The sequence below is a fragment of the Spodoptera frugiperda genome, chromosome 27 (genome assembly GCF_023101765.2).
Source record: "Spodoptera frugiperda isolate SF20-4 chromosome 27, AGI-APGP_CSIRO_Sfru_2.0, whole genome shotgun sequence".
NCBI lineage: Eukaryota > Metazoa > Arthropoda > Insecta > Lepidoptera > Noctuidae > Spodoptera > Spodoptera frugiperda.
The window spans coordinates 13,521,017-13,548,695 of NC_064238.1; the positions used below are offsets into that span (position 1 = coordinate 13,521,017).

General features: G+C 38.4%; 2 protein-coding genes across 2 annotated transcripts in view; both read left to right on the plus strand.

Annotated features, from left to right (window-relative positions):
• Positions 1-19,725, plus strand: part of LOC118263502 (protein O-mannosyl-transferase TMTC1-like) — a 151,508-nt gene extending 131,783 nt beyond the window's left edge. The window contains exons 4-15 of the mRNA XM_050705603.1: positions 12,636-12,709; positions 13,737-13,868; positions 14,238-14,414; positions 15,261-15,450; positions 15,794-15,915; positions 16,286-16,447; positions 16,680-16,793; positions 16,935-17,078; positions 17,162-17,361; positions 17,744-17,903; positions 18,280-18,409; positions 18,602-19,725. Of these exons, the coding sequence (XP_050561560.1) occupies positions 12,636-12,709; positions 13,737-13,868; positions 14,238-14,414; positions 15,261-15,450; positions 15,794-15,915; positions 16,286-16,447; positions 16,680-16,793; positions 16,935-17,078; positions 17,162-17,361; positions 17,744-17,903; positions 18,280-18,409; positions 18,602-18,937 (1,941 nt within the window). The 3' untranslated portion in view covers positions 18,938-19,725. The remainder of the gene's footprint in view (positions 1-12,635; positions 12,710-13,736; positions 13,869-14,237; positions 14,415-15,260; positions 15,451-15,793; positions 15,916-16,285; positions 16,448-16,679; positions 16,794-16,934; positions 17,079-17,161; positions 17,362-17,743; positions 17,904-18,279; positions 18,410-18,601) is intronic.
• A 2,742-nt stretch (positions 19,726-22,467) lies between these two features.
• LOC118263579 (uncharacterized) lies at positions 22,468-27,676 on the plus strand. The gene is made up of 4 exons (XM_035575650.2): positions 22,468-23,320; positions 24,254-24,473; positions 25,348-25,540; positions 25,953-27,676. The coding sequence occupies exons 1-4, from the start codon at positions 22,652-22,654 to the stop codon at positions 26,089-26,091; spliced, it is 1,221 nt and encodes a 406-aa protein (XP_035431543.2). The 5' UTR covers positions 22,468-22,651; the 3' UTR covers positions 26,092-27,676.
• Positions 27,677-27,679: the final 3 nt, after the last annotated feature.

The window sequence follows — 27,679 nt, forward strand, 5'->3', positions numbered from 1 at the left end:
GAACGGTTATTGTGCTGTCTGACTTTATTGGATTTGAAATTCAAGCAGCATTCATATTGTTGTCTGTTGCTGGATCAGATTTTGTTGTTTCACTTTAATTTATGACTGCTTCAATAGCCCTTAAGTCTTTGAGGATAAAGTTAGGTGGATGATCTGTTATTAGTCACATTTTCATACGTAGTCTGACCTACCTGGTGTTTATCTTAAGATATACATATAAAAATAAATGGTTGAACTATGGCAGAGTGCACAGTACCAAATTGTGTCCCCCTCTTGACAAATCAGAGGTAGTATCATTTTATGACTGCTTTATATTACTGTCAAATGTATCCCGCGGTTACAATACTACCTACCATAAACTATAAAGGGGTTATTGTGTTTTATGACCAAAGAACCTTTAATTTATAAAGGTTTTCAAAATTTTTTGATGTAGCATCTTTAGTATTTGACATTATTTTATCATCGTAAATATTTTTAATTAAAATTAAATTAACCTTTATCTATACCAAAACTCACTTTCAAAACAAACAAATCAATCTTAAATGTTTAGCTAATTGCAAAATCTGTTTACCAACTTCAAAAACCATCTTCCCACCACTATAGCACATTAAACACACATCATGGGGTTTTACAGAATAGTGTAAGAGCTAAATCGGGTTTCCAGTAATACGTTCAGTTATTTGGTGCACACGAACATTTCCAGCGACTACTTTAAATATTTACGACTTGTGAAACAGGTAAATGAATACGTAACTATCTCGGAGTATAAACGTCGCTCCCGACCGATATCGGGATAATGGCAGTTTAAATACTATTACAGGCTATTTTAGAGATGTTATTTTATTGGTGGGCGTGTTTACTGCTTTATGCAGATCGTTTTTTTATTTATGAAAGTTATATTTAGTAATACTTCAATATTTTGTGATTTTTTTAGGTACAAAGTGTTACTTATGGAAAAATATGCATTTTGTTTTGTTCTTCACCAGTTAGAGTTTTGTTATTGAGTCAGATCGGAGATCTATCTAATTACAAACTTATCAAAATTTTATAAATTGAAGCATAATTTAATACGAGCTCGCGATTTCAAACAATCCTCTCATTATACTAAAAATATGACTCCGCGGAATGCCACATCACTGCGATGACCCAGTTACTCTCGCTCCCACTACGGAATACTCTATTTTAAAGTGGAAACTTCGTGAGACATGCGCCACGAGCCGAGAGTCAAACTAATCAAAAGTATATAAACTGTGACAGACAGATTGACAGAGCTGCCTCCAAGTTTTCAGCTGTTTTCAGTGTGTTCAGGCTTCAGGGAAGTAATTGGGTTCACTCGAAAAATGTAATTACTAGCCATGCCGAAGGATGCGACCAGTGAAGCGAAATCGTAAAAGAAGTCTATTGTGGATTTAGGCTTTAATATTAGTTTAATTATTTAATTTACACTTATAGGATACGACCTGTTAGAATGCATTGAGTTTTTGCCAAAAAGTAGACAGTGTAATACTTACCAAATAGGACCAATTTACCGCATGACATCAATAAACCTTACTTTACGTTCTAGGCCCACACATAGTCTGTATCGTAACAACTTAATTTCACCGGCACTGACAATAAACCACAGTTCCTACGAAGTTTTATTCGTCGAAGGCAGAAACACTTATAAACGTCCAAAATTTCCGTTCAACAATAAACCTGTATCGATCCATCTCCATATAATAAGACGATGTAAGAAGATAGAAGCTATCAACGTTTTACGACGCCGTGCACCGGGCCATATAAAAACCAATAAAATACGAGCACAGAGGTAAATAGTTTATGTGCGATATGTGGGTACGGCTTTTAATTTCGCAGCCTGATATTTTATTGAGTACCCACACCCCTACCCACAAGTATCTGCCTAACGTAACATCACATGACGCGGTTACCCAACGATCAATGAACTAAACAGTTTCTCGAACAATCTTTCGGTTTTAAAGCCGAAACATCTCCAAGAAATAATTTGGAATTTTCCCAACCACACGCACGAAATACTCTACATTTAAATGAACTCCTGTATAATAAACTCCGAACTATTTTAATATACCCTTCACATTTCCCGTGAAACAATGGATTACGTGAAACACACACACACACACACACGTATAAATAATAATATCTCCCTTTACAGTTTCCGCTCCGTGAGTCAAATTCTTGATGAAAACTGGGGGAGGCTCGATAAACTCAGCTCCTTTGATTAACGATCTGCCCTCAGATCGGTTATAAATTAATTTATTAACACAATTTATTGGACAAGAGTTTGCTAAGTTTAAGTTACTGCTGTGTTTTTCGGCACAAAATTTATATTGTGTGAAAATTTCTTATTCGTGCCTCGCTATTGGATGGAAAATTATATTCAATTTATTTTTGGTCCCCCGAGACTATAAGTTTGAGATTTACTCTGCAGACTTTCCGAGAAATAATTTACAATTAAATTGGCCGTGTTACCGAAATAGTGTTCTGGAACTAAAATATAAATGAAGCCAGGTGTTTGCTCGTGTACAGGTTGTGCTCTCAATAGCCTGCATTGCACTTTGAATCTTGGCGCAGGTACTTTAATTTTAAATATTAACTTTAACACATATTATCACATAAACAGTGTATTAATAATGTAGAGCGAAATATCCTCTTTAAAAATAGATGGAAACTCTCATTAACATTAAACGAAGTCTTCATTAAAATCGAGTTTATTATTTACAAATCCTTCACTTGAAAGCGGATTAGTAAATTAATTAACTTTTGTTGTGCCCATCGGAGGATGAGCGGAATCCGTCGGTATATAATCTCAGGTCGGAAATCTATCCCGAATAACTTACATCCGTGAGCATCCGAGCGATATCGTACGGACATTTGACGTCATCCGTTTCAATCCCTTGTAGTGATAAATTTACGCGTCACTGGCTGTCGGTCAGTGTGTACCGTGCCCGAGGCACAGCGACATGAAGCCGTTGCTGGCTTCATCCGAATGTGCCAGGAGCCGGACGAGGCAAGATGAGGATAACGTCGACCTTAAAATAGAACGAATTTCCTTTTCTCTTTTTGAGAGCAATGCTTCAGAGTGAAGGGTCACTTGTACATTAATTAACTGTTTTTCATGTTTGTATTCACAGTGACTTTGGTTGTTATTTTGATACAGAAAGGATACAGAATATAACTTACTTTATGTTTTTCTTGAGTGAAGTACATGCCGCCTACCTATAGATATCTACAGTCGAGCGATGATGGTTTATAACAAGTAAAGAAAAGCCATAAACCCACGGGTTGCCACGGTTCGTTAAACAACACTTCAGGCATTTAGATGGAACACAATGTTAGCTATAAAAGCCTATACAGAACGATGAGTGTTTCACAGAATTTCTAACCACGAACAAGGGAAGCCATTCACCAACAAATCAGGGATGTATCGTGTATTATATTTAGTCGTTGGCTAAATTATTTAATTTATTGCCAAACTGTTTTACTACGTCTGCCAGAAAGATCTTAAAAATAGAAACTAACTGTAGAAAGATCTTAATAAAAGATTTCTTTATACTAAATAAAATATAGTCGTGGTGGCCCGAAGGTTTCAGCTTCTCATAGATGATGGGCTCGGGTTTGAAACCAACACCACCTGGACTTATAATTCCTAATTATAAGTTTGAAATCACCAATCCGTATTGATTACGCGTGGTTATTAATGCTCTTGGTCAAGCATTTGGTCAGCAGCGTACCTATAGGCTGTTGATGTGACTGACTTGAGAATTTGACTCAAACAAAACTATATTATGTCTCGAAATAGGCTCATATTAAGAGCCAGTACAAGAAATTGCTTAAACTAAATTCTATAGTAATTTTGAAAATTAGCCCCTTCACCTAATACTCCCCCTTTTCCTCTCAATACCACAACAACACCACTTCAATATCCGAGTTGTTATGACGTCACATAATAATATAACCTGTGGATCTCCACCGAGGCAGTAAAGTTACCACGTAACATAAGATATTGGAAGGCAATAATCCCCACAACTTTTCCTATTACATCTCTGATTGCACACCGGAGGAGCAAGCCTTTAATTCGAAAAGTTACCCTATGCAATTTATTTCAAAGTTCTTTTCCCTTTTGCTGTGTTAATTTTGTTTTTATGAATGTTACATTCGTGCATCTTTGAGAAAATAACATGTAGGCCTTTTTTCTATTGAATTTGTAACCTTTTAAACTTTTCCTGGACTTCTACAAATAATTCAAGGCTATGTTAAATCAGTGCAGCCATTCTCGAGTTTTAGCGAGACTAACGAATAGCAAATGATTTTTATACAAATATAGACATAGATATATAGAGACAACGATGTTAAGCAGCTAGCATATATGTTAGGTATTATACGTCATACCTAAGGCGATCAAAATCCCTCATTCACACACACACACATACATCACACACTACACGAATGTACCTAACAATGAGATGCAAAACAGTTTGAGTTTATATAGCAGAGGAAACAGGATTTTGATATACAACACAGATATTATTAGCTGTTTATATTCCAGGCTTATTTACTATCGTGGACTAGACAATTAGACATGTACATTGATTATGAAATGCACCACAATGTCAGACTAACCTTTTGCAATTAAATGAAAATGAATGAGATAATCGTAACTCACAATCAGTGTTTATAAATACGTATTGGAGTAATGAACACGACTGGGACATAATAATTGAACGCTGAATAGTGCATAGCGTAAATTTAATTTCGAAACTAATTAATTTAATGACTCATAGATTCGTTGATTTTGTAGGTGCTGTTGAATTAAAATTGACTTTACTATTTTTCTCTCGTAGGCACATTTGCTATTTGAATATAGTTAGGCGTTTATAAGTAACAGTTGCGCACAATTCGTACCTTTCAAGAGTGATTACAGTGAATATCATTAGAACTTAAAACGGGATATTTACTATGTTTGTTCTGTTCTTTGAGTTTCCGATTTCGGTACTGTTGCAAGCGCCTTGATGACGAATGAACCGTGAGTTGAGCTTCCAGTGAGTTGCTATATCAAAAGTTTCAGGCGCCATGTTTACGTAATTACTGAAATAGTTTAATGTGTGTCTTCTATTTTTAGGTACTATGGAAATTGTGGGTAAACAGACGTGACGTAATACGGTAATACCACGTGTTATATCGAACCAATATTCAAACTATTCACAATACCCACGTACGTTGCGTAGCGTAGGTACAATCACAAGCGGTATTCATAGTCAAAACCACATGAAGTGAACTATTCATAGTCGTACGCATAAACGTTTTCCCTCGAAATATTTTCAATAGAGTATAATATAGTATATATTATTATATGATAGTGGTATAGATAGAATACCAGTACAAAAGGGGTGGGTATTAATTAATTATGTACAAATTGCCGCGAGAGTTGTCGGTGTGAAAATAATTGGTGTCGCCTCTGGTACAGTTGGCTGCTGAATTAATTAGTACAGTCGGCCGAATGAATTAATTTCACCGTCAAGCATTCTGTTTGTTTGTGTGTGTTTTTTTACAATTTTAATGCTAATGGGTTGTGGGCTGGTGTGACTAATTATATGGAAATAAGTGTGCGTGTGTGTGTGTGGATTTATGTGCATTTGTTTTATTTATGTCTGTAAACGCTTTCATTAATTTATTTATTCAGTGGTATACAATACCGCTACTAATTTTACTTTCGTAAAAGTCATCTGTAGTTAAAATATTAGTCGCCAATCTCCATGAACAGTTTTTAATTATGCATCTACTTATTAGGTGTCGTAAAGCTAGATGATTGATTTCTGCGTCGAGAAAAGCGTTAATAACTAGTATTTTCATTTTTCGCATAAGAATAATAAATAGTGAGCTTTTAGTTGAGCGTCACAATTTCAGACTGCGTGCTACTACTAAGAAATTTTCGAAATATCGGAAAAATCCGAAGTCGAAGCCGAGACCTCTTGTCCGGCAGTGGCATTTGCGACCACTCGCTACGAGGCAGACACTGCCCAACAGTGGACCGATACGATAATAATTCTTTATCATTGTGTCGTTTTTCAGTGATCACAGTTTCATATTATATTTTTCTTTTTACTTTTTCTGTTAAAATGAAGGGTCCGGCTGGCAGTTAATTGTGACGTAGCAAAGTTAATGAGCTGTAGAAACGATAGGAAGTGCCATGTGTCCCGGTATATTAGCCGTGATTAATTTTATCTGGGAACATTCGAGAATTATCACCTCACAGGCTATGTCGGTTCGGGAAGGGAGACTCTAAAATATGTGCCTATTTTTTATATAAAAAAGCTTCGCATGGGTTTGCTTTTAAATATTTTTTTTGTTCGTAATGATTTTTACAAAAGATATTGATGAAGCCTGTTAATTTTAGTGTAATGGAAAAAAAACTTTTTTAGAAAAGGTTTTTTCCTGTGTCGTGGGTGCGTTTACAAACATACAAATTCACATACACGTGTCACCCAGACCCGAAACAACAATTTGTGGATCACATAACGAGTTGCTCCATGTGGGAATCGAACCCTCGACCGCGACACGTTCCGTGGCAGACAGTTTTGCCCAGCCACGGCACCAACCGTGCAGATATACATGTATCAATATACTTGTATATCATCCCCGGCGAGTGAGAGTAATAAGGGCTACACAGACCTTATGACTGAGGCAACACAACTATTGTCGAAAATTAATGAAGTCGTGCTCGATTCGCGTTTAGCCACAGGCAGCAAAACAACGATCGTTGAGTTAACCCAGCGCGTCACGGGTATTGTCGCGATTTTGGCGGTGAAATCGTCCTGCGTCGAGACGAAGCTGTCGAACACGGAACGCGAGTTAGATAAATTTAAAACGTCATCATCAGTGATAGCGGACAGTAAGCCGGTGCAAAATAAGCTCTCGTATGCCGAATCGTTAAAACTGCGTTTGCCCAGCAAGATCGCGCCCGCGATGGAATCCCGCGCGCCGCTTCCGTGTGTTGTCGCCTACCCCACAACCGAGCGCTCAGCTGATTTTGCGTCGTCATCGGCGACTAAACAGGCGCTTATGAAGGCGATTAAACCTTGCGACGACGGTTTTCAAATTGTAGGAGTTAAAAAAACCGCGAAGTCGGGTGTCGTATTGCGTGTTGCTGACGAGCGGCAGATAAAGAAGCTTGAGTCCGTAGCAGCGATTCGTACCGCCGGTTTGCGTTTGGAAAAGCCAAAAGGTCGTAGGCCGCGTATCCTTGTCAAGGACATCCCGGGTTCTATGGAGGACGCCGCGTTTTTGACCTCACTGTATCGTCAAAATATTAGTGGGGAAATCGAAGTAAAGGAGCAAGATTTTATTAAATCTTGTAAAATTACCCGCCGGCGTACTTTGCAAAACGGTCGTAAGTGGGTTGGCATTGAACTAGACGCTAATATACGTAAACATCTTGTTACAACAAAAGACAAACTTTTTATAGATTGGGCTACTTGCCGATTCATAGACGATGTCGAAATAGTTAAATGCCACTTGTGTCAGCAGTTCGGCCACGTTAGGAAGCATTGTACGGTTAAAACACCCACCTGCGGTAATTGTGCTGAGGCGCATGAATCAGACAACTGCCCTCATATAAATAATAAAAATTTTGTTCCAACATGCGTGGCGTGCAAACGTTTCAAAAAACCTCACGACCACCGTTGTGGTTCGCCCGAGTGTAGCACCTACAAAGCTAAACTCGAACAACTCATATTAAACACCACCTATTAAATAATAATATGGATAGGTTGACTATAGGGCAACTAAATCTACATAACGACAGGGTTGCGACGTCCGAGTTAGACAAACTAATAGTCGACTATCAGCTTGACATTGTACTTGTTCAAGAACAGTATCAAAATGCCCACTTAAGGCACAGGGTAGTGCAGCTGAACAGTGGGTCACGAGCTGGAATTTACGTCACGAGATCATCTAATTTCACAGTAACATCTATAACTAATTTAATGACGTCACACTGTGCCGTGGCGGAGATTGCCTCAGAAAACTTTAAACTTTACGCTGTGAGCTGTTACTTTCAATATTCTGACTCAGTTACTCCTCACATTCATCACCTCCGTCACGTCTTGCAGTCGCTTGCGGGCTCCAAAATTATAATTGGCGCCGACGTTAATGCGTCTTCATCCTTATGGTATGGCAAAGTTAGGGCTACTGACATGGAGCGGCGTTGTGCCGTTGAAGAATTCATTGCCGAAATGAATCTCTCCATACATAACACCCCTGATGCACCACCTACTTTTTGCAGCCAAATGGGCGAATCTTGTATTGACGTCACACTTTCTAGTTCTGACGTTAGCTTGGATAGGTGGTGGCGTGTCCTACCGGATGCGTCATGTAGTGACCATCGCCTGATCGTGTACGAATTTGTCTCGGGATTACCCCGGGGTCCAACGCTTTGCAGTAGTGGCTTTAGATATAAAACTAAGGGCGCGGACTGGAACTTCTTTAGCTTATTATTTGCATCTCAGGCCACAGACTTCACTCGCAAAGACCTTTCGGCAGAAGAAGGTGCTGAAATCATGTCGGATACTTTTACTTACTGTGCCGACATTGCGTTTGGTCGGGGATCCTTGACCAGTACGCGCAGATGTGACTGGTGGAATAATTATCTAATCGAACAACGTAAATGTTTTCGTAAAGCGCGCAAACAATTAAATAGACTAAAAAAACGTAAAGTTACTGGTTTTGCATTTGATGAAGCATTGATTGCGTTTAGAGTTGCCAGGTCACGTTATAGGGCTTCAGTGGAGAAAGCTAAGGGTAACCTGTTGCGGAGAGTAGTGCAGAGGCTGGAAAGCGAGGGTCCGTGGTCGCCTCTGTACCATGAGTTCAAAGCCAATAGATCCGTCGATCTGGCGTTCGTACAGAACATAAAAGTCAACAATGTTCACACCACTGGTATTGAGGAGACAACGGAAGTTCTACTCGATGAACTCATCCCTGACGATGTATCCGAGACAGATAGCGATTATCATCAACAGATTAGGTCGTGGGCGGCTATACCACCCAATTCACCGGTGTCTGATCTACCTTCCATCAATGAGCTCGTAACTGTTATTAAAACGTTGCCTATGAATAAATCGTCTGGTGAGGATAAAGTTTCAAATAAAATGATAATAGAAGCGTGCAAATCTGCGGCTGACGCGATCCTGTCTGTCTTTAATCGTTGTATAGCGGAGGGCGTCTTTCCTCGTATATGGCGACGTGGATTCATTCGCATAATACCTAAGAATGGAAATAAACCACCCGATGACCCTAAGTCATACCGGCCTATTACGCTTTTACCATCATTAGGAAAACTTCTTGAGCGGCTTATCGTTCCTCGTTTGCTGCCCGGTGGACCGAAATTTCACAATAATCAATTTGGTTTTACTGTGGGTAAATCTACTGTAGACGCAGCTCTCTCTGTCCGAACCATAGTGACTTCGTCTGAGCACAAATATGTAGTAGGCATTTTTCTAGACATTTCCGGTGCCTTTGATAACGCGTGGTGGCCAATGCTACTCCTTAAACTGAAGGGTCGTGGTTGCTTTAGTAACATATACAAACTATTATACACTTATTTTCTTCATGGTTCTGTAAAACTGAAACTTGGTAATTTTTCTCGGTCGAAGTCGTTGTCAATGGGATGTCCTCAGGGCTCGGTTATTGGCCCGTATCTGTGGAATTTAGGGTTTGATGACTTGCTCGCGACCCCCCTTCCTTCTGGTTGTACGTTGACTGGATATGCGGATGATGGCCTTTTGTTAATACAATCAAATACTCGAGCCGGACTAGAGAATTTAGCTAAGGACTGCCTCAGTAGGATCTCGCGATGGGGCGAACGTAATCGATTAACTTTTGCACCCCATAAAACCTATCAATTATTGCTTAAAGGAAATTTGAAATCATGGCCGTCTATTAAATTCAATAACGTTCCCGTCAAACGTAAGGAGTCGGTTTGCTATCTCGGTCTAGTCCTAGAAAAAAACTTTTCTTTTATTGAACATATTAAGACTATTAGTGAGAAAGCCAAAAACAATTTCTATGCGCTCACGCGAATTTCGAAGGCTACCTGGGGTCTCTCTTTTCTTACGCTCAGAACCATCTACGGAGCAACCTACCTGGGATGCGTGTGCTACGGGGCACCAGTGTGGGCTGATAGGGCCACAATAGGCGCGGTACGGCGAAAGCTTCTCCAAGGTCAGCGTCTAGCCTTGATCTTTCTGTGTAAGGCTTATAGGACGGTTAGCACAGAGGCCCTACCTGTGCTCGCGGGACTACTTCCAGTCGATCTTGAGGTGCAGCGACGTGCTGCCATGTACTATAATGCGAGACCTAACTTTTCCGCAAACTTTCTAGCACAACGTGATCGAAGCAAAATTGATAGATTGCTCAAGCCTTTAACGGACGTCTGGGATGAACTTCTGACTGAGTGGCAGTGTAGATGGGAATCTTCTACCAAGGGCCGCCACCTCTATCAGTTCTTTCCATCCGTGCATGAGCGTCTGGAGAGGACATGGTTGGAGGTGGATCACTGTGTTGCCCAATTTCTTACTGGCCATGGCAACTTTAAAAGCAAATTGTTCTCATTTAAACTCGTTGATTCACCATGGTGCCAATGTTCGACAGCGGAGTTGCAACATGAGCAATCCGCCCATCACATACTCTGGGAGTGTGGTCTCTGGCAATCTGAGCGTGACACTATGTTGGATAATTTAATTGTTTCATCAGGTGTAGTTTATTACACGGACCTTGTGGAGTCTCGAGCAAATTTCCGTGCGTTTAGGCGTTTTTGCCATACCTATTATTGGAAGCAAGTATAACAGCTCACGCATAGGACCCATTTAGTATTAGCATTTAATATTTTAGTTTTAAGTAAAATTTCCGTGGTGCTTGGCGACTGGGCTTCTCCCAGTTGTGCAGTCTCTTTTGTGCCTTAAGGCTTAAGTCATCCTGTCTCCTGCATTAAATTCACCGAGGGAAGTGGAAACTATCGTTTTCTTTTCTTCTCCTCTAATAACATCTTCTGATTTGTTTCGTTGCGGGATCCAAGACAGTCATTCATTTCCCTGGGACGCGCCGGACTTCAGTGTTCCGGTGTTTTCATGTTTGTATCTACTGTAGATCCTGGCTTACAGGAGTTGCAGCGGTATGGGAGGTTGTGGCGGGCTTGTCCCATACTTGTATATCTGCATAGACATAAATATAGGCTACATAAGTCTGAAAACAAATCAGCAACAAACAGTAACCGACATACCAATGTGTTATTAACTACACACATTACAATATTGTCATTTACCATATTACAAACTAAGTAATAAAATATGGAGCCCAGCAAGCCAGGCCAACATTTTATTGGACTCGGAAGGCCAGTAAATCGGGACAATGGCCTTATAATAGGTACATTATCGTTGAACCACAGCAGACCCAGGCTCCGTAACTTTTCCAATAACAATTCCCATTGATAAGGGTCTAATTGTCAATTAATTAAATATTAAAACGAAGACCAATCTGGTGCGCAGTTACTACTTCAAAAATTGCCCTTTTATATTGTTTGTGTGTGTGGTGTAAGTTACGGGCTGGTAACGCGTTAACACCTTACAACTTTTATTATAAAAAGTACTTTTAAGTTATAGGACAAAAACAGGACTGAGACTTAAAGACTTACGGGAGACTCATAAAAGTGTAAACGTGATGCTATTATTTACATTACATTTTCAGTAATACACAAACTGAGCCTTACTCCAAAACTCGATCAATTTGGTAACGTTATCTTCATAATACTGATAACATACACATTTTCTCACATCTTAGTCCGATATACTACATATAACCAATCCAGCAAGCTATTCCCTTCAATGTGGAAATTCCTTCGACAAGCATTAGCTCTCAACTCAAACGACATTAGTGCCTCTCAACTCGCTCCAGTCTCATCACTTGGACCACGCACTTAAGACGTGCACCATTTCGATTATACACGTAATGGACACTTAAGAGGAAGCACTCCCGTTTAAAACGAATAAATGGGCACCTAATGAAGTTAGAAGCCCCTTAATTACTTGATACAGACCTAATGTGACAAAGATTAGACCCCCAGATATTTAGACGACGAGATAACATCTTCGGGAAAGACTTTCTACCACGTAATTTACTTACGTTTGCGGAAAACTGCGCGGTATAAGCAAAATACGATCATTTTCCTTTACTAAAATGAGTTTAATTTTTGAGACTAATTTAATGAACCGTTAGCAATCAATGTGAGTGATTAAAGCAATGGTTTGGAAGATTTAATTACGGATATTTTAATTTTAAATTATGGTACGATGTATAGATACTTTCCTTCTCTCCCCCTCTGTTTCCAATTAAGTTGAATGGAGATTTAAACATATTCAGTGGGGAGGAAATTGGACGAATGAGGACAACTATGGAATTACACAAGAGCATCCATGGTTCAACTATTTGTCAATGTATTTGGTGATTTTTAGGAGCAAAGATGTGGTATAAAATATACGTGTCTGAATTTTATAAATAAAGCATAGTTTTATAAGATTGAAAGTATAATTATAGTATGTTTCAAAGATATTTTCTTTTGTTTCCAGGTCGCTGGAGTAGTGGGCAGAGCTGATGTGCTGGCGTGCCTTTTCTTCCTCTCCTCCGTTCTATTATATCATGGGTGAGTTCTTCTATTGAACGTAATCTTATACATATACCTGGGTGTCTTCAAAGCCCGAGTGAATAGGTTGCTTATGGGCAGACGTGCTCCATCGTAGGCCGCATCATCACTTACCATCAGGCGAGATAGCGGCCAAACGTCGGTCCATTAAACATAAAAAAAAACGTAGTGTGTCGAAATATATTGAAAAGATCTTAGAGTAGGTAAGTAAACATCAGATTAATATACCTACTTAGGTTTTTATTACATTAATGAGGTTGTGTTTAGAATGAATTAAGAATTCACAAATGTAAAACTATGTATTTGCTCGTTCCATTGTCACTCTTTTTCAATCAGTTTCACAAATTGTAGGTTAAATACATTAAGCTGGTTCAATCGTGTAGGCATGTAGTCATAGATCAGTATCTACATGTAGATGAGCTAATATTAGCTCGGTACCTGTATAATTATGTATGTATATAACAGGGTTTGGTCATGTATTAAGGCTGCGAATGTAAAACAAACATTCACCCATATTGAATCCCCGTGTAATGAATATTTAATTAGGTCAGGTTATATTAAAAAGCCGATACAGTTTCTTTACGTAGGTATTCAATTTATTGTTTACATAAAACATATAAATTGGAGTAATTTGGGGATCGATGTCTGTAATGAAGTAGGTATGTTGTAGGCTGTGTATGAAACCTAATTAAATAAATTTAACATTGAACCTACTGGCTCGTTGGCTGAGTGGTCGAAGTGTGACTACCGGGCAAGGGATCTCGGGTACGATTCCCGGGTCCAGCAAAGTATTACTGGCTTTTTTCGGTTTTTCGATCTCAGTAGTAGCACATAGTCTGGAATTGTGCCCAGTATATGGTAATAGGTTCATCCCCTATTACATAGTGACTTATAACACAAATAGTGGAAAGTGGGTGTACAATGTATAGCGGCATTACGTACCGTTATTTGCACCTCTACCAACCCCTTCGGATAAAAGGACGTTACTATTACTGTAACATTAAGCCCACGTTTACGAACATTTCAGATCATCAGGCCGCCACCGCGTGTGGTCGAGCGTGGCGCTGGCGGCACTGAGCATGCTGGCCAAGGAGACAGGACTCACCGCGCTGCTGTTCAATGTAGCCTTCGACCTGTATCGCTGTTGGACGTCTAACAGGTAACCTATTACAATTTACTTACTTCTAAATAACTTAAGTAAATGTTTTTTGTAAAACTTTTGTATGGCTTATTCACTGTTTAATGGGGTAGACTCGGTTCTGAGTCAATTGTCGAGAAGCTGTTAAACACATTGAACACCTTGGTGTTCACCGGGTGACCGACATTAGCGGAGAATTTGCCTTCAATAATTTTTTATTGGCAGTCAAAGACTTAAGATTATGGGCCTATGGCGTGGCTTGAAATTAGTCGAGTAATCTCATCAATTACAAAATGATACTATTGTTTTTGATAATGTAGCCTGCAGATTTGATTAGTCACAGAACATTAAATATTTCTGGTTATTAATCTATAACGTCCCCAATTCCAGGTTCTCACCATCGATAAAATGGCGATGGCGCACGGACAGTTTCTACGGGCGAGTGATCCGAGCACTGGCCGCATTGATCCTGTTGGCCGGAGTAAGGCTCGCGCTGCTGCAGGGATCCCTCCCTGCATTCTCACCGCAAGACAACCCTCCTGCCTTCCATCCATCGTTCAGTGTCAGGTGAGGTCAATAGTTTAGGTACCAAGTGTGGAAGAGCAATAGGGTAGGTTTCAAGTGTGGGAGAGCCATGCTTCAGCACAAATGGGCCGGCTCGACCGGAGTGATACCATGGCCTCACAACAACCCTTAAATTCCTAACCACCAAAAAGCCAGCAACACACTTGTAACGCCTCTGGTGTTTCAAGTGTCCATGGGCGGCGGCGATTGCTTACCATCAGGTGATACGTCTGCTCGTTTAACCTACAAAACCTACTTACCTATTAAAATAAAATAATTATTGTTGTTCTGGAAAATAATCTAGGTTTTAATGAGTCATTGCTTAAGTCAAGGTAAGTACGAGTACTTATTTTCAGAACAAGGTCTCAAATTCGGGCCACAGGTATCTAGTTTAAACTAAATACCTAAGTTTTTAACTTAAGAAAATGTAAGTCATGGCTCGGAATCAAGTTCTTTTCTTTTTGTTCTTTTTCTTTTGAAAAACATTGCCCCGCACTAAGATTTTCTCCTGTGTCGTAGGTGCGTTTACAAACATATAATTCCACATACACATGACACCCAAACCCGAAATAACAATTTGTGGATCACACAAAGAGTTGCTCCGTGCGGGAATCGAACCCGCTACATGTTACGCGGCAGCCGGTTACCCAACCATCGCGCCAACTGTGCAGTCAAAGTGCTGTGAAGTATAGTTACCGACAGTTACTGATCATTGTCAAAAAAGTCAACGACTACTAAATTGGAATTATTGAAACAACTATCTAAGGGTTTCAATTATTACAGAGATTACTGCATAGGTTTACTCCAAATATTATTTTATCTTCATAAATGTTTAACCTCTATTTCCAGGTTGATGACGTTCTGTTACCTGGCAGCGTTCAACTGGTGGCTGCTACTCTGCCCCTGGACCCTCAGCCACGACTGGCAGATGGGCTCAGTGCCTCTCATCACCAGCGGTTGGGATCCGAGGAACTTGCTCACCTGTGCAGCTTTCATCGCGCTACTAGCACTGTCCTACAGATGTTTAGTTGATTTAGAGGTAATATTTTCACCTTCAAACACACCAGACATCAACATACCAGATACCTGACATTTGTGACCACTCCTAAAACCTGTGATACAAGATACTGCAATGTCATACCTTTTATCTCCGAAAGAGTAGGCAGAGGTGCACATGACGGTACGTAATGCCGCTATACAATGTACACCCACAAGATACCCAACTCATGAAAATTAAATTAACCATTGATAGCAATGCGATTAGCATCTGTACCCACAAATACCAGAACATTGTTATCTGATCCTAATGATCACACCCCATAGCTATTTTGACACTAATAGCCACTAAGATCAAAACTTAGTCCTTATCATTTAATTTCCAGTTACAACGGCACGCGCCCGCAGTGGTAGGGCTGATGATGTTGGTGATACCTTACCTACCAGCTTCCAACCTGCTCGTCACCGTTGGCTTCGTGGTGGCCGAGAGAGTGTTGTATATACCCAGGTATAAGACTGTTCTTCTTTTAACCAAACCCTGTAACCTGTACTTCTTACGGGTGACCACGACTTGCACGAAACGATTAACTTTAACATACAAAGTTATTATTTTTAAACGTGATAATCAAACTTTGACACTAATATTAGAACTTGAGACGGGACATTTACCATATTTATCAATTTCTATGAGTTTCCGATATTTCGGCACTGTTGCAAGGGCCTGATCATGGATGAACTCTATCAGTTCTCTCGGATGAGTTCATCCGTGATCATGAATCCGTGATTATCATAGAAATAGATAAACATCCCGTCTCAAGTTCTAATATTAGTGTTAGTGACCAAGTCAGTTTAAAAACTTTTGACAATTTACATTTCAGTGTGGGCTCAGTAATCATCACGGTGTACGGTGTCCAGATGATGTGGCGACGTAGCTCTGGCAGTAGACTCTTGATCCTCGGAGTAGCCGTGCTGGTGGCTGGAGGAGTCGCCAGGACACACCTTAGGAATAGGGACTGGAGGACCAGGGAGACTTTGTTAAGGTCAGTATCTAGTTGTAGATTTAGTTAAGTTAAAAAGGGACCGATAAATTAATTGAATCCTATTTAGTTTTGATAGTCAGTAGATTAATTAAAGAGCTCTTTACTAAGTAAAGGCTTTAATAATTTATTATCGTTCTGAGTTACTTAATTATTAGTTTAAAGTTATTGGAATTTGTTTCAGATATCCTTTAGACATACATTTCGATGAACATAAGTTTTGTTCTTATTTCAGAGCGGACCTGTCTGTGTTACCACATAACGCTAAGTTACATTATAACTTCGCGAACTTTCTGAAGGACATAGAACAACAAGAGAACGCCATTAAACACTATAAGGAAGCTTTGAAGTGAGTACAACCACATAGAAAGAAAAAAGCCAGTACATTCATCTATGACAAAGTTTGGGACTATCTTGCTACATCTCTTATGCCTCACACTAACATCACCTTTTTTCGTGTGTATAATAATTGGTCTTCTAAAAATTCCAGACTCTGGCCAAGCTACGCCAGTGCTCACAACAACCTGGGCACATTGGTGCTGGCGTCAGGTCGAGCTGAACACCATTTCTTGCAAGCTCTCAAATATAACAGGGATCATGTCAATGCTCATTATAATCTTGCCAAATTGTACAGGTACGTTGACTAACCAAATTATTTCGTATCTTGACCGAAGAGAATAGACACCATAATTTATCCGTATAATATCTGTTTTTCAGAAAGAAAAATCGAATATCGGAATCTCTGAAGATGTTGGAACGCTGCATATCTTTAGAACCGAGGTTTGTTCAGGCGTACCTTGAACTCCTACTGCTCAAACCAGAAGATGAAAAGAGAGGAGTTTTAGATAAACTACTGGAGCTGGAGCCGAGGAATTGGGAGCACTATCTACTGTATGGGAACTGGTACAAAGACAGAGGTAAGGGATTTTCCCATTTCAGTATTGATGTTGTAAATAATTTCATCCACTTTCATGGAAAATGTATCGATTGTAAAACCTTCTTAAGTGGCGTTGCGACTGTGCAGTAAAACTTGAGTCAAACCGTTGGTAGAACTTAAAAATGTGTTAAAGAGATTTTGAATCCATTTATCAAGAAACTGTTTTCATGTTTTAATTTAAGAAATCGTGATGATCACAGAATAATTATACTTACACGAGATCTTAAGATAAATAAAAATAAGATCCTAGTTTTTACGAAGTAACATGATCTTCAGAAGGAACCAATTGTGATTTTTACGATAGAAGATATAACATCAATCCAATACATGTATAAAAATCCTGATGAACATTTTCATCACAGGTCTCCAACCACTAGCCCTGCAATACTACACGCGCGCCATGCGGCTGTCGTTCAGCGCGGCGCACAGCAGCGCGCGCGGCGAGGTGGTGTCGCTGCGTGCTGCCTGCCTGGTGCTGCGCTCCGTGGGCCAGTACAGCAGGGTACTGCAACTCCTCGTCAGGTAGTGTAACGTTTATTGGATCATAACTTCAAAGCCCGAGTGAATAGGTTGCTTATAGGCAGACGTGCTCCATCGTAGGCCGCATCATCACTTACCATCAGGCGAGATAGCGGCCAAACGTCGGCCCATTAAAAAAAAAATATATATAAACTATTTACCTATAATTCTACGTATAAATAAAAAATCATTCTTAAAAAAATCCCCTTGGTGACAGCATCGAAGTCCCATCAGATGTTTTTACATTTATCACGAATAGATAGCGACTTTGGTCCTTATTTTATAACGTGTAAGGATAGAAATGGGATGCTAAGCCAACAATTAGGTATACCATCTCCCATTCAATCGACACTATTTCTTATGCTTGTCTGGGTTGCAGATGGCACGGTGTCCGCGGTGATGGTCAGCCAGCCAGTCGCCGACTACTAGCAGCGCGTGCCTGGCGCCTGCGCAGTGAGCTGGCTGAACGGGCTGCACTGTATGCCAGGCCAAGACATCAGCCCTCCCCAGTAAGTACTCATACTATACTTTATTACTAAACTTAATTTCATTAACATAACCTGGTTATGAAAATGAAAAAATAAAGAGTTCTATTGTCTGTCGAACAAGGCTGTAACATAATTAACTATGTTGTGTACTAGGTACGAGTAATTCGACATATTTCTTTATAATGCCGACTAATTGTATCCGTATAATTTCAGATTACGTCAACATGTTTGCATCACAGCCAGCTGGAAGTGTCAGCACACTACACGAACAAATTAAAACAAAACCAAGTAGATTCTAGAATATTAGGACAAAACACACTGCACAGTGGGACGAGCGCGAACGGCGCTGGAACAAATGTAGATAAAAATAATTGCCAAAAAGCGGAATATAGAAAGAAAAGCGTGTCATTATCCAGCCATTATAAACTGACACACAATAAATCGGAAACAGGACAGAGGCAGAAAAGTTGTCCGTTACACAAGAAAAAGAAAATGAAAGATCCGGAGTTCACGCCATTTGTGTCAGACCATTTGATAAAGACTTATTAATTAGTTTCGTAAGTTAGACTTTGATTGGTGAACAATTTTTTGTGTTACATAATAATCGTCGCCTTTTACTCATAAAACACGAATTAAAACTTAATAATTGTTGCGTTCAATTACATTTTCTTATGATTTGTCGGTGGAAACGATATTTATGTAACACAATAAATATGTATCGCTGTACACAGTATTTTTTAACGAAAAATAAAAGACTTTTGAAAAGTTATTACTAGTCGATATTCGATAATATTTGTGCCATATTTACTAAGTGTAAGATGTAAAGACGTAGTATTTATTACCTTTAGTTGAGACAATTGGCATTAGTTTGTGAAAATCAGTTGATTTCTTGTTCCTTTTACGATATGTTTTTTGCAATGGCGGTAGTCTGCATTGCACAATGGGCAATTATTTTTTACTGTCACTAACAGCGCTCTGTTTTAATAGTCACGTTGATTAAAAAAGTTAACAATCACAGTTATAGTATAAGTTTTACGTAATTGTTTAAGATCAAAATTAAAATGGTGAAATATGGTTTGATTAATTGAATAAAAATTCATTTATAATGTCCCAGATTCGGGATCTGCTTCAATTGGTACTGACACAGCAGGTGAATTGATTTATCCAGATATATTGGCATGTCAATAATAATTAGGTGTAAGTGTATGATACTTGTACATAGTTGACTAAGAACGTAGTTAGTTGGACGATATTACGAATAACATAAATATCGCACTCTGTTGCTTTAGATGTATCGATTTGTTTACTAACACGGTGAAATAAATTACTGACGAATATGTTGTGGTGTTAATTTTTGCATGAAACCCCTCTACGATATCAATATTACCTAGTCTATAAAAGTCAATGATCGATGGCTTCATATCTTATATTATTGCTAAACTTTCACCTAGGCCTTAATAATAAAGAACTAATTAAACAAAATTAACTATAGGCAACTGTTAATCAAAACTTATTTTAGTATCAACTAATTAATGATTCTGCTAAGAATAAAAATAAGTAAGCACCGATTTTCCTTCCGAAACGAATACCAAACGAGCTGTGAACAATGAAACTAAAGATCTTAGTACCTTTCAACGATTATTTTTACTCCTATTGTTTGCCAACAAAACAACGGTTGGCAAACTTGACAATGAAATAAATAAAATAGAAAATTAATTTTGTATACTAAACGAGACCGTTTTGCGCAATGTGCACTTATTTGAATGATGACGTAACAATTGCCTTTGCTTTATCTTTTTATAGCAAACAAAAATAATAGCAGTTTTATATGTCATGTGCTCAATTCTCAGGGTTTCTTTGCTTTGGCTATTAATCAATTTTAATTTAATTTGGTATGCACAGGTTATTTTAGTGAGTTACATGAAAAAACCCGATGAATGGCCCTTGACCGTCATGACGTTAACTCTATGGGAAAATTGAAAATGAGCCAAAAATATATTTATGGAAAACCCACGTGTGTCGGTTATAACTCAACCCAGTGTAGCCCCAATATTTCTATTAGATGAAATAACTTTTTAACTATTCGATAGAAAACGTTTAAATAGTATGTTAGCTTTTATCTAATTTATTACCTATATTTATAAGTCGATGATTTTCGTAAAATATTTGTGTAAGTATATTAATTCTCGAAATATGTCTTACATTTTTCGAAAATTGGACACCCAATAATTCTTTGCCGCATTGTGTGACCCACCAATCAGTATACTAGTGACCATTCGTCCAAAGAGGAATTACGAGAAGTCTGAAGGCAATAAGCTAGGACACCAAAAACACTATTTTCGAAATTTAAATACAATTTGTAAATAGGTACGAAGGAATGCACGCCAATCAATAGTAATAATGGCAATAGTTAAAGTGTATAAAAAGTGCAGTGGTTGCAGCACTCAGTCACCATCTTGGTCAAGGAGAGGCTGAGTTACGGAACCACCGGCTGGATAACATCTCAACTTTGTGTGTTGAGGTCGGAGTTAACTCTAGCACACAGTTTTTGTTCATAAATATTGCTGTGATTGCGAAAATATTGCTTGACCACTAAGGTCTAACTGGCAAAAAATGGGCGTCATACAAGTACTAGACGTTAACTTTGTGACTTAAAAAAAACTGCTTTAGGAATATACGGTTCGGAAAACTTATTCCCTTCATGATGACACCAACTAACATACCGACGGTGAAGTACCAATACCCTAACCCTAATTCATCAATTTTTCGAAATTATTGGAAATAGTAACTAATGTATGAAAACCCAAGAAATTAAACGTTATGTTTTTCAATGGTCAGTTAGGACGTATTGGTACTTCGCCGTCGATACTATATTTCATTTTGATCACTTACCATTATTATCATTATATCCGACAATAAGTAAGTTTCATACAAACAGTATATCACTATTATTAGAACTTGTAACGGGATATTTACCATGTTTATTCATTTTATCGAGTTTCCGATATTTCGGCACTGTTGCAAGCGCCATGATCGCGGATTAACAGTGCCGAAATATCGGAAACTCGATAAAATGAATAAACATGGTAAATATCCCGTTACAAGTTCTAATAATAGTGTTAGTGACCATGTCAGTTTAAAAACTTAAACAGTAAATCAATGAGCACCACAATCGAAAAACTATTACTTCACACTTTATTGTATGCAAAACATACATTATCAATCAAAGAGTTTACGTTTACTATCTTGCATTAATAAATTAAAGGCGCCTAGCTAGTGAAAGTACGTTTCAATGCAAATATAAACATTCCTTAGTCACTAATTAGTTGCGACAGCATTTAATTAAAGTTCCTTAACGTGGTGATTAGTAAATCCGTGTTTATCTTCATTGACGTCTAGAACTAGACAATATTTAACTAAAAGATAACTGTTTATTGTCTCGACATCTGTGTGATTCATGTATATGCGTCCACGCATTCCTTTTGTTTATTTATTCAAGGAACACTAATTACACGCAAATCAAGCTGTTTGACCAATTTCAATTAAAAATATGTCTTAACGTTAGATATTAATTCTAATTATAATGTCGATTTGTTAATTAAAATGTATAGTAACCGCGTCTAATCGACTATAATTACTTTATTCTCGTGATATATTATGTTTGATATTGCAGTCAATGTTTTATTAGCCATTTTGAATTTTAATGACAAAAACAACCTAAACATCATTCGACTATATTGTTCTATCTCTGTTGTAATCTTATAAGAAAATTCTTATCGTTATCATCGTTTTAAAGAGAATTTAGTGTTTCCTGCAGTTATATGGAGCAGATCGGAAATAATTAATCGTGATGTACCTGCTGGCCAGTTATATCGTCAGTCAAAGTTCACGCATACAAATCATTTAGTTCCTCCTGTTATTGCTTACGCAAGCTGATCTCACGGCCGGACCGTTAGAAAAAGTTTAATTCAATTCACGGTCGCTGTTTTCACTGCGGTCGAAAAATCGCTAAAATAATGCACCGGGAAAACTAATTTGCTCCGTGTCGTTACACGCTTTCTAGGTGGTGGCTGCGTCTGCCATCAGTGCTGACCGTACCGCGCGCCCGGCCGCCCGTACACAACAAACATTTACCCACTGTCTAGTATAAAAAGCTGGCATCAGCGCAACTGTATTTAGCAAGATCCTTTGTTAGTCAACGGTGAAAGGTTCACAAGTATAAAACAAAAAAATTAATCAGTTCTACATCATTTAAAGTACGAGATGCGACCAGTGGTCATCCTGGTGTTGCTGGCGATCGCCGCGGCTGAGGTTGCGGAGGAGCCCTGGGTGGAGGAGGAGGATGTAGACGACTCATACGATGACTACGAGCCGGCCAGGACCAGGCGCGATGTGCATGATGCAGGACCTTTTGACGAACATATCCGGGTGAAGCGGTGCTGTGAACCGAGATCTCGGAGAGCAGCAGAGCACGTGAGGGTGCCTCGTCAGCTCCACCAGTATGAGGTCCACGAGCTCACAGATGAGAGGGAGATGGAATCCCCGCCCTATGAAGAGATGCTGGCCGCGAGTGCGAACCACTACCATAAAGTGTACGCTCCGAGTCCTCGATACTTGAGACCCGATGTGAACAGTGCTAACATTGCTGAAGTGGCGAATGCTGCTCCGGCGGAAGCAGTGCCGTCTCAACCAGTTCAGTTCATTGCCAGTCCACCGGGGCCTGTTCCCTTGGCTTCGAACCCCATTCCCGTGGATAATCCCATCCCAGTGCCGGTGTCTGCTGAACCGTTGATCCAGGCTCCGAAGCAGTTGGCTTCAGGAGACTTGTATGGTTCATCAACTGGACATCATCACTCGAAGCATGCCCACGGACATTCTCTGGGAGGTGGACATGCCAAACATGGAGGACATTATGCTGAGCACGGAGGCAAGGTAGGAAACTTTACTGGTTACATGTAGTTTATTACTCTAATAAAGTATCAAAGCCGTTCATTAGCCAAATAGTGTAATGAAACAAAGTCATAAAAATAGTGAAACGCTTAATAAAACGAACCAACCAATTTAAGTGAAGAAAACTACTTCGCAGACATTTGTGTGGAAACTTAGCAACTAATAAAACAAAAATCCTGCTGCATAATAGAATTGTTCGAGTTCGAGCCTCGAATTTGAGTCCCGGAGCAGGCAAAGTACATTTTTCAAACGCAAATTCGCAGCAATAATACGGTGACGGAATTGCCCGACATAAAATAGCCATACACTTGACCTTTAATATATGGGAATAGCAGGCGTGAAACAATATGTGCCGAAAACGTTATTTTGTAAAATTAGCTTTTGGCACCATAATCAATATGTATTTCCACACGTAAATAGGTCTTTGACCTTACAATGTGACGCTAGATAACTTCCAACCACAACAATGTACCGTGCGTATCGATCTGTGTGTAACCGATATTTGAAACAGTAATCTCTGTCTGTCCTTTGAAACTTAGTAAAATTAGGACACGCTAGTAAATCTTTGAAATGTATTGAGTTCAAACAAAAGTATTGGCTTTTACCAACACTTAAGAAAAATAATAGACATATGAAAACATAACAACCTAAAAAATTTGATGCCCTTAAGAAATCAACATTGCAAAGTATGTATTTATTTACATTTAATAAATTTCAATGTTTGGTGTTTACCTATGCTCAGTGCTTTGACGATTCCTAAATATCACTGTCTAACAATAAGATTGCCCAAATTTAATTAAACCTATACTTCTAACTGCCTCTTCGAAAAATATAGGTCGTGACTTTGAGTTCTTCTTTTACCTACAACCATTGTACGTAGATGAAGTCAAAATTGGTAAATATTTTCAATTACAGACTTCCAAAGGCTATCACCACGATCACCATTTAGACAAGGGAGGTAAAGGCTACAAGACTGATGAATACCATAAGAAACAATACGAGGAAGCTGAAGGGAAGAAGAAAAAACATCACGACCACGCTGGACATAAGGGCAGCCATGAAGAAGAAGCATTTGGACACAGAGGAGCTAACTTCGATGAGAAAAAGGGACACAAGAAAGGACATAAGACCAAGGGTAAGTTTGTTTGAAAACATTCCTTAAGTGAATTGTGACAAGGACTTAATTCCATCGTTGTAAGTGCCTCGACTATTATGGTCATAGATCACGAGAAGATTTGAAATAATACAATTTTAAAGTAACAAATTGTGAAGCTACATTGCATTCCGATAATCAATTCCATATGCCTATCAGTCACAGAAAGAATTCCGTACAATTTATGTAACTTCTGAAATCAGAGCAAGTTATTGTAGCTACTTGAAAAATAAACAAAGAAAATAGAAGAATGCAAACATGTAATAATTAGGTAATGTTACCTACATTCCGCACTCGAATGTATCTAGAACAAGACAATGTCTCGAACATAAGCAAAGTAGCTCCATCTATTATAATAGAAAATGTAACAATTTGCGGCAAGTGAAAGCCAAGTTACGTAAAGTTATTTGTTATTCGAATTCAATTTGGTTTGACCTCAACCGCAATACTACAGTTTTCCATTGATTCGTTCACAAAGAATTACTCACGAGTCTGTACTTCAAAGTCCTTTTCACTGTCATAATCAAGATTGGGAGCATTCGTTGCAAGTTTACGTGACCAAAGTTCTATTTAATTTGCTTCACGCTCGTTTCAGAAATATTGTTTGATAAAAAATGTGCCCAAAATAAATGTGGAGCGTCACGACTTTGAATGTAATCCTTTATAAAAGCCATTCTTTGTTGTAACATTACTTGTTACAGGTTGTCGTAACTTTACCGTTGTTCATAAGGAAATGTTACATTACTTGGCGTCTTATTACGTACACTTCAGAATGTTGTGCCCAAAATAATGTTGTTGTCAAGTGACTGAAGCTGTATAACACGATAGTCCACGATACTTGTTCTTTAAATTCCAGGCTACCACAACAAGTACCACAAGGACGAATTCCACAAGGAACACAAGTTCTACGACGACTTCCACAAGAGCGGGGAACACCACAGATACGGCAAGTTCAATGCCAAGCACGCTAGCAACGAGAGTGGCAAGAAGAAGGCTCACCACGTCAACGCCGGACATGACTTCGTCGAGAAAGGAAAGAAGGGATACAGGTTAGTAAAACTAATGTTGATAACGTCAGTCCTAATCTTGAAAATCTAAACTATTCTCGTCTGTAGTGATATGAAAAAGAAAGAATAGTTCCATTCAAGGATAAACAAACTAGACACGTGAGTTGTAGGAAGCATATAAAAGATATTTATAGAACATACTAGAGGATACTGCACATCCGTCCGTCTGTGTACTAGGTATCATGGTTTCCCAGTTATCCAATTAACTGAGATTGCTCTTCAACCAGTTAATGGGCTATGGAATCTATTTTTAGTCACCGCTGAAATATATTTGACTTTGATTTTTAACATATTATCCATTAATAGTAGTTCTAAAATTCCTTTACAGAATTAATGGAATGGAAGTCAGATTATGGTGTTCCTCAATAATAAGTTAAATCATTTATTTTTCCAGCAACAAGGGTCACGTCGATGCTGATCACAAAGGATACCATGGAAACCATGGCCACGAAGAACACCACGCGTCACATGCTGACCACGGCAGGAAAGGCGGGAAGGAAGGAGCATCCCACTGGGGCTACAAGAAAAACTAGATCTTATACCTTAGGTGTTAAGAGGCAACTTCCTCTGGGATTCTGTTGCATTATATGCCATTTAGAGACGTTGGTTTATAGTATGTTTTTATGTGATAAGTTTAGAGGTTCAACGTCGTTGCTACGAGTATTTTGAGGTAAGGTTTAAGCTGGTTGGTGTTATATGTAGACTTGTGAAGGAGTCGTGAGAACACTACCAAATAAATTGTATTAAAATGATGATCAAAGTGCATCGAATCTCGATATAATCTTTACTAATACCAACCCAAGCAATACATTACATCAAATTTAAAGAGGCTATGGTGATTATTGATTTCTTGATTGATTGCTTGTTTGATTTCATGATGTAATTCGATAGTTAATTACTTTTATGGTTCGTTAACAATCGCATAATTGTTGTCATTAATGGAAATTTCAATTGACCCGAAAAGTGTGTCATAAGTTGCAGTCAATAACGGTTCCAGTACTTTATTAGCTTTAGATACTTTAACACTATTTGTTTATATATTGATGATTTCTTATAGTTCGCTTCCAGAATCTTCTATCCGGTTCAGTGAAGCGGCAATAATTTCTTCGTTTACATTATAATTATCGCTTTCGTTCTACCAAATCGATTATCTCCCAATTTCTAAAAAAACGTTTAGGGACGTGTTTCTAACACGTTTGTACTTTAACGTGTTTCTTGTTCTTTTCTTCTTTTTCTTTCTATTTTACTATCATTAGTATCACTGTCACTATTAACTACCTCTATAGAACATTTTTTCACTCATACATAACACTATTTTCTGTTTCTATGTCATCTATAACTTCTTCTCTCTATTTCTCTTTCTTTTTTTATCCTTCTTATTCTTGCTAAAATCATGTTTCTCCTTTAAATCTTCTCTCACTATCAAAGTTAGTTAACTTCTATTAGAATATTGACGGCAACAAAAACATTGATTTTCGTAAGGCGTATCAAATTGCACGTATCTATTCAAACAAGACTTTTTGTTCGTCTGCTCTCGTTTTTTGTGACCCCATTAGTTCTTTTTTGATTATTCTCGTATTATAATTAATTTAATTGTCAAACACGATTACGTAATTAGGTGTACCTACTTTTGTTTCGTCAATGCCATGGTCTGATTTTTTTGAAAGATAATTAATAATTTGTTACAGTTACCATTATTAAAATCTAAAGGCAAATAGATATTTGTATAGTTACCTAGGTATTGTACTGCGTATAATAATATTTGTTGTGTTTGACAAACATTTTCACAATTAATTTACTTTATAAAGACGAGAATAACATTGTGATTGTTACAAGATAAGAGAAAGATGTCGGATTGAGATGAACTTAAAAAAATCACTACGGGTGCATAGTGCTTGGAGGCATTATTTGTGTTTATTACCTAATTATGGACCAGCAAAAGACGTGTGTAACTATAAATATTAATATTGAACCAAAATACTAATAGAACCTTCAGTAAGATATACTAGTATTAGTAACTTAAGTGCAGTTATCGTGATATTTATTACTATTAGAGATACTGTAACTCTGTAATTACCATATTTTTGTATTGTTTTTATTAAAAGAAACGCATATTTTTGT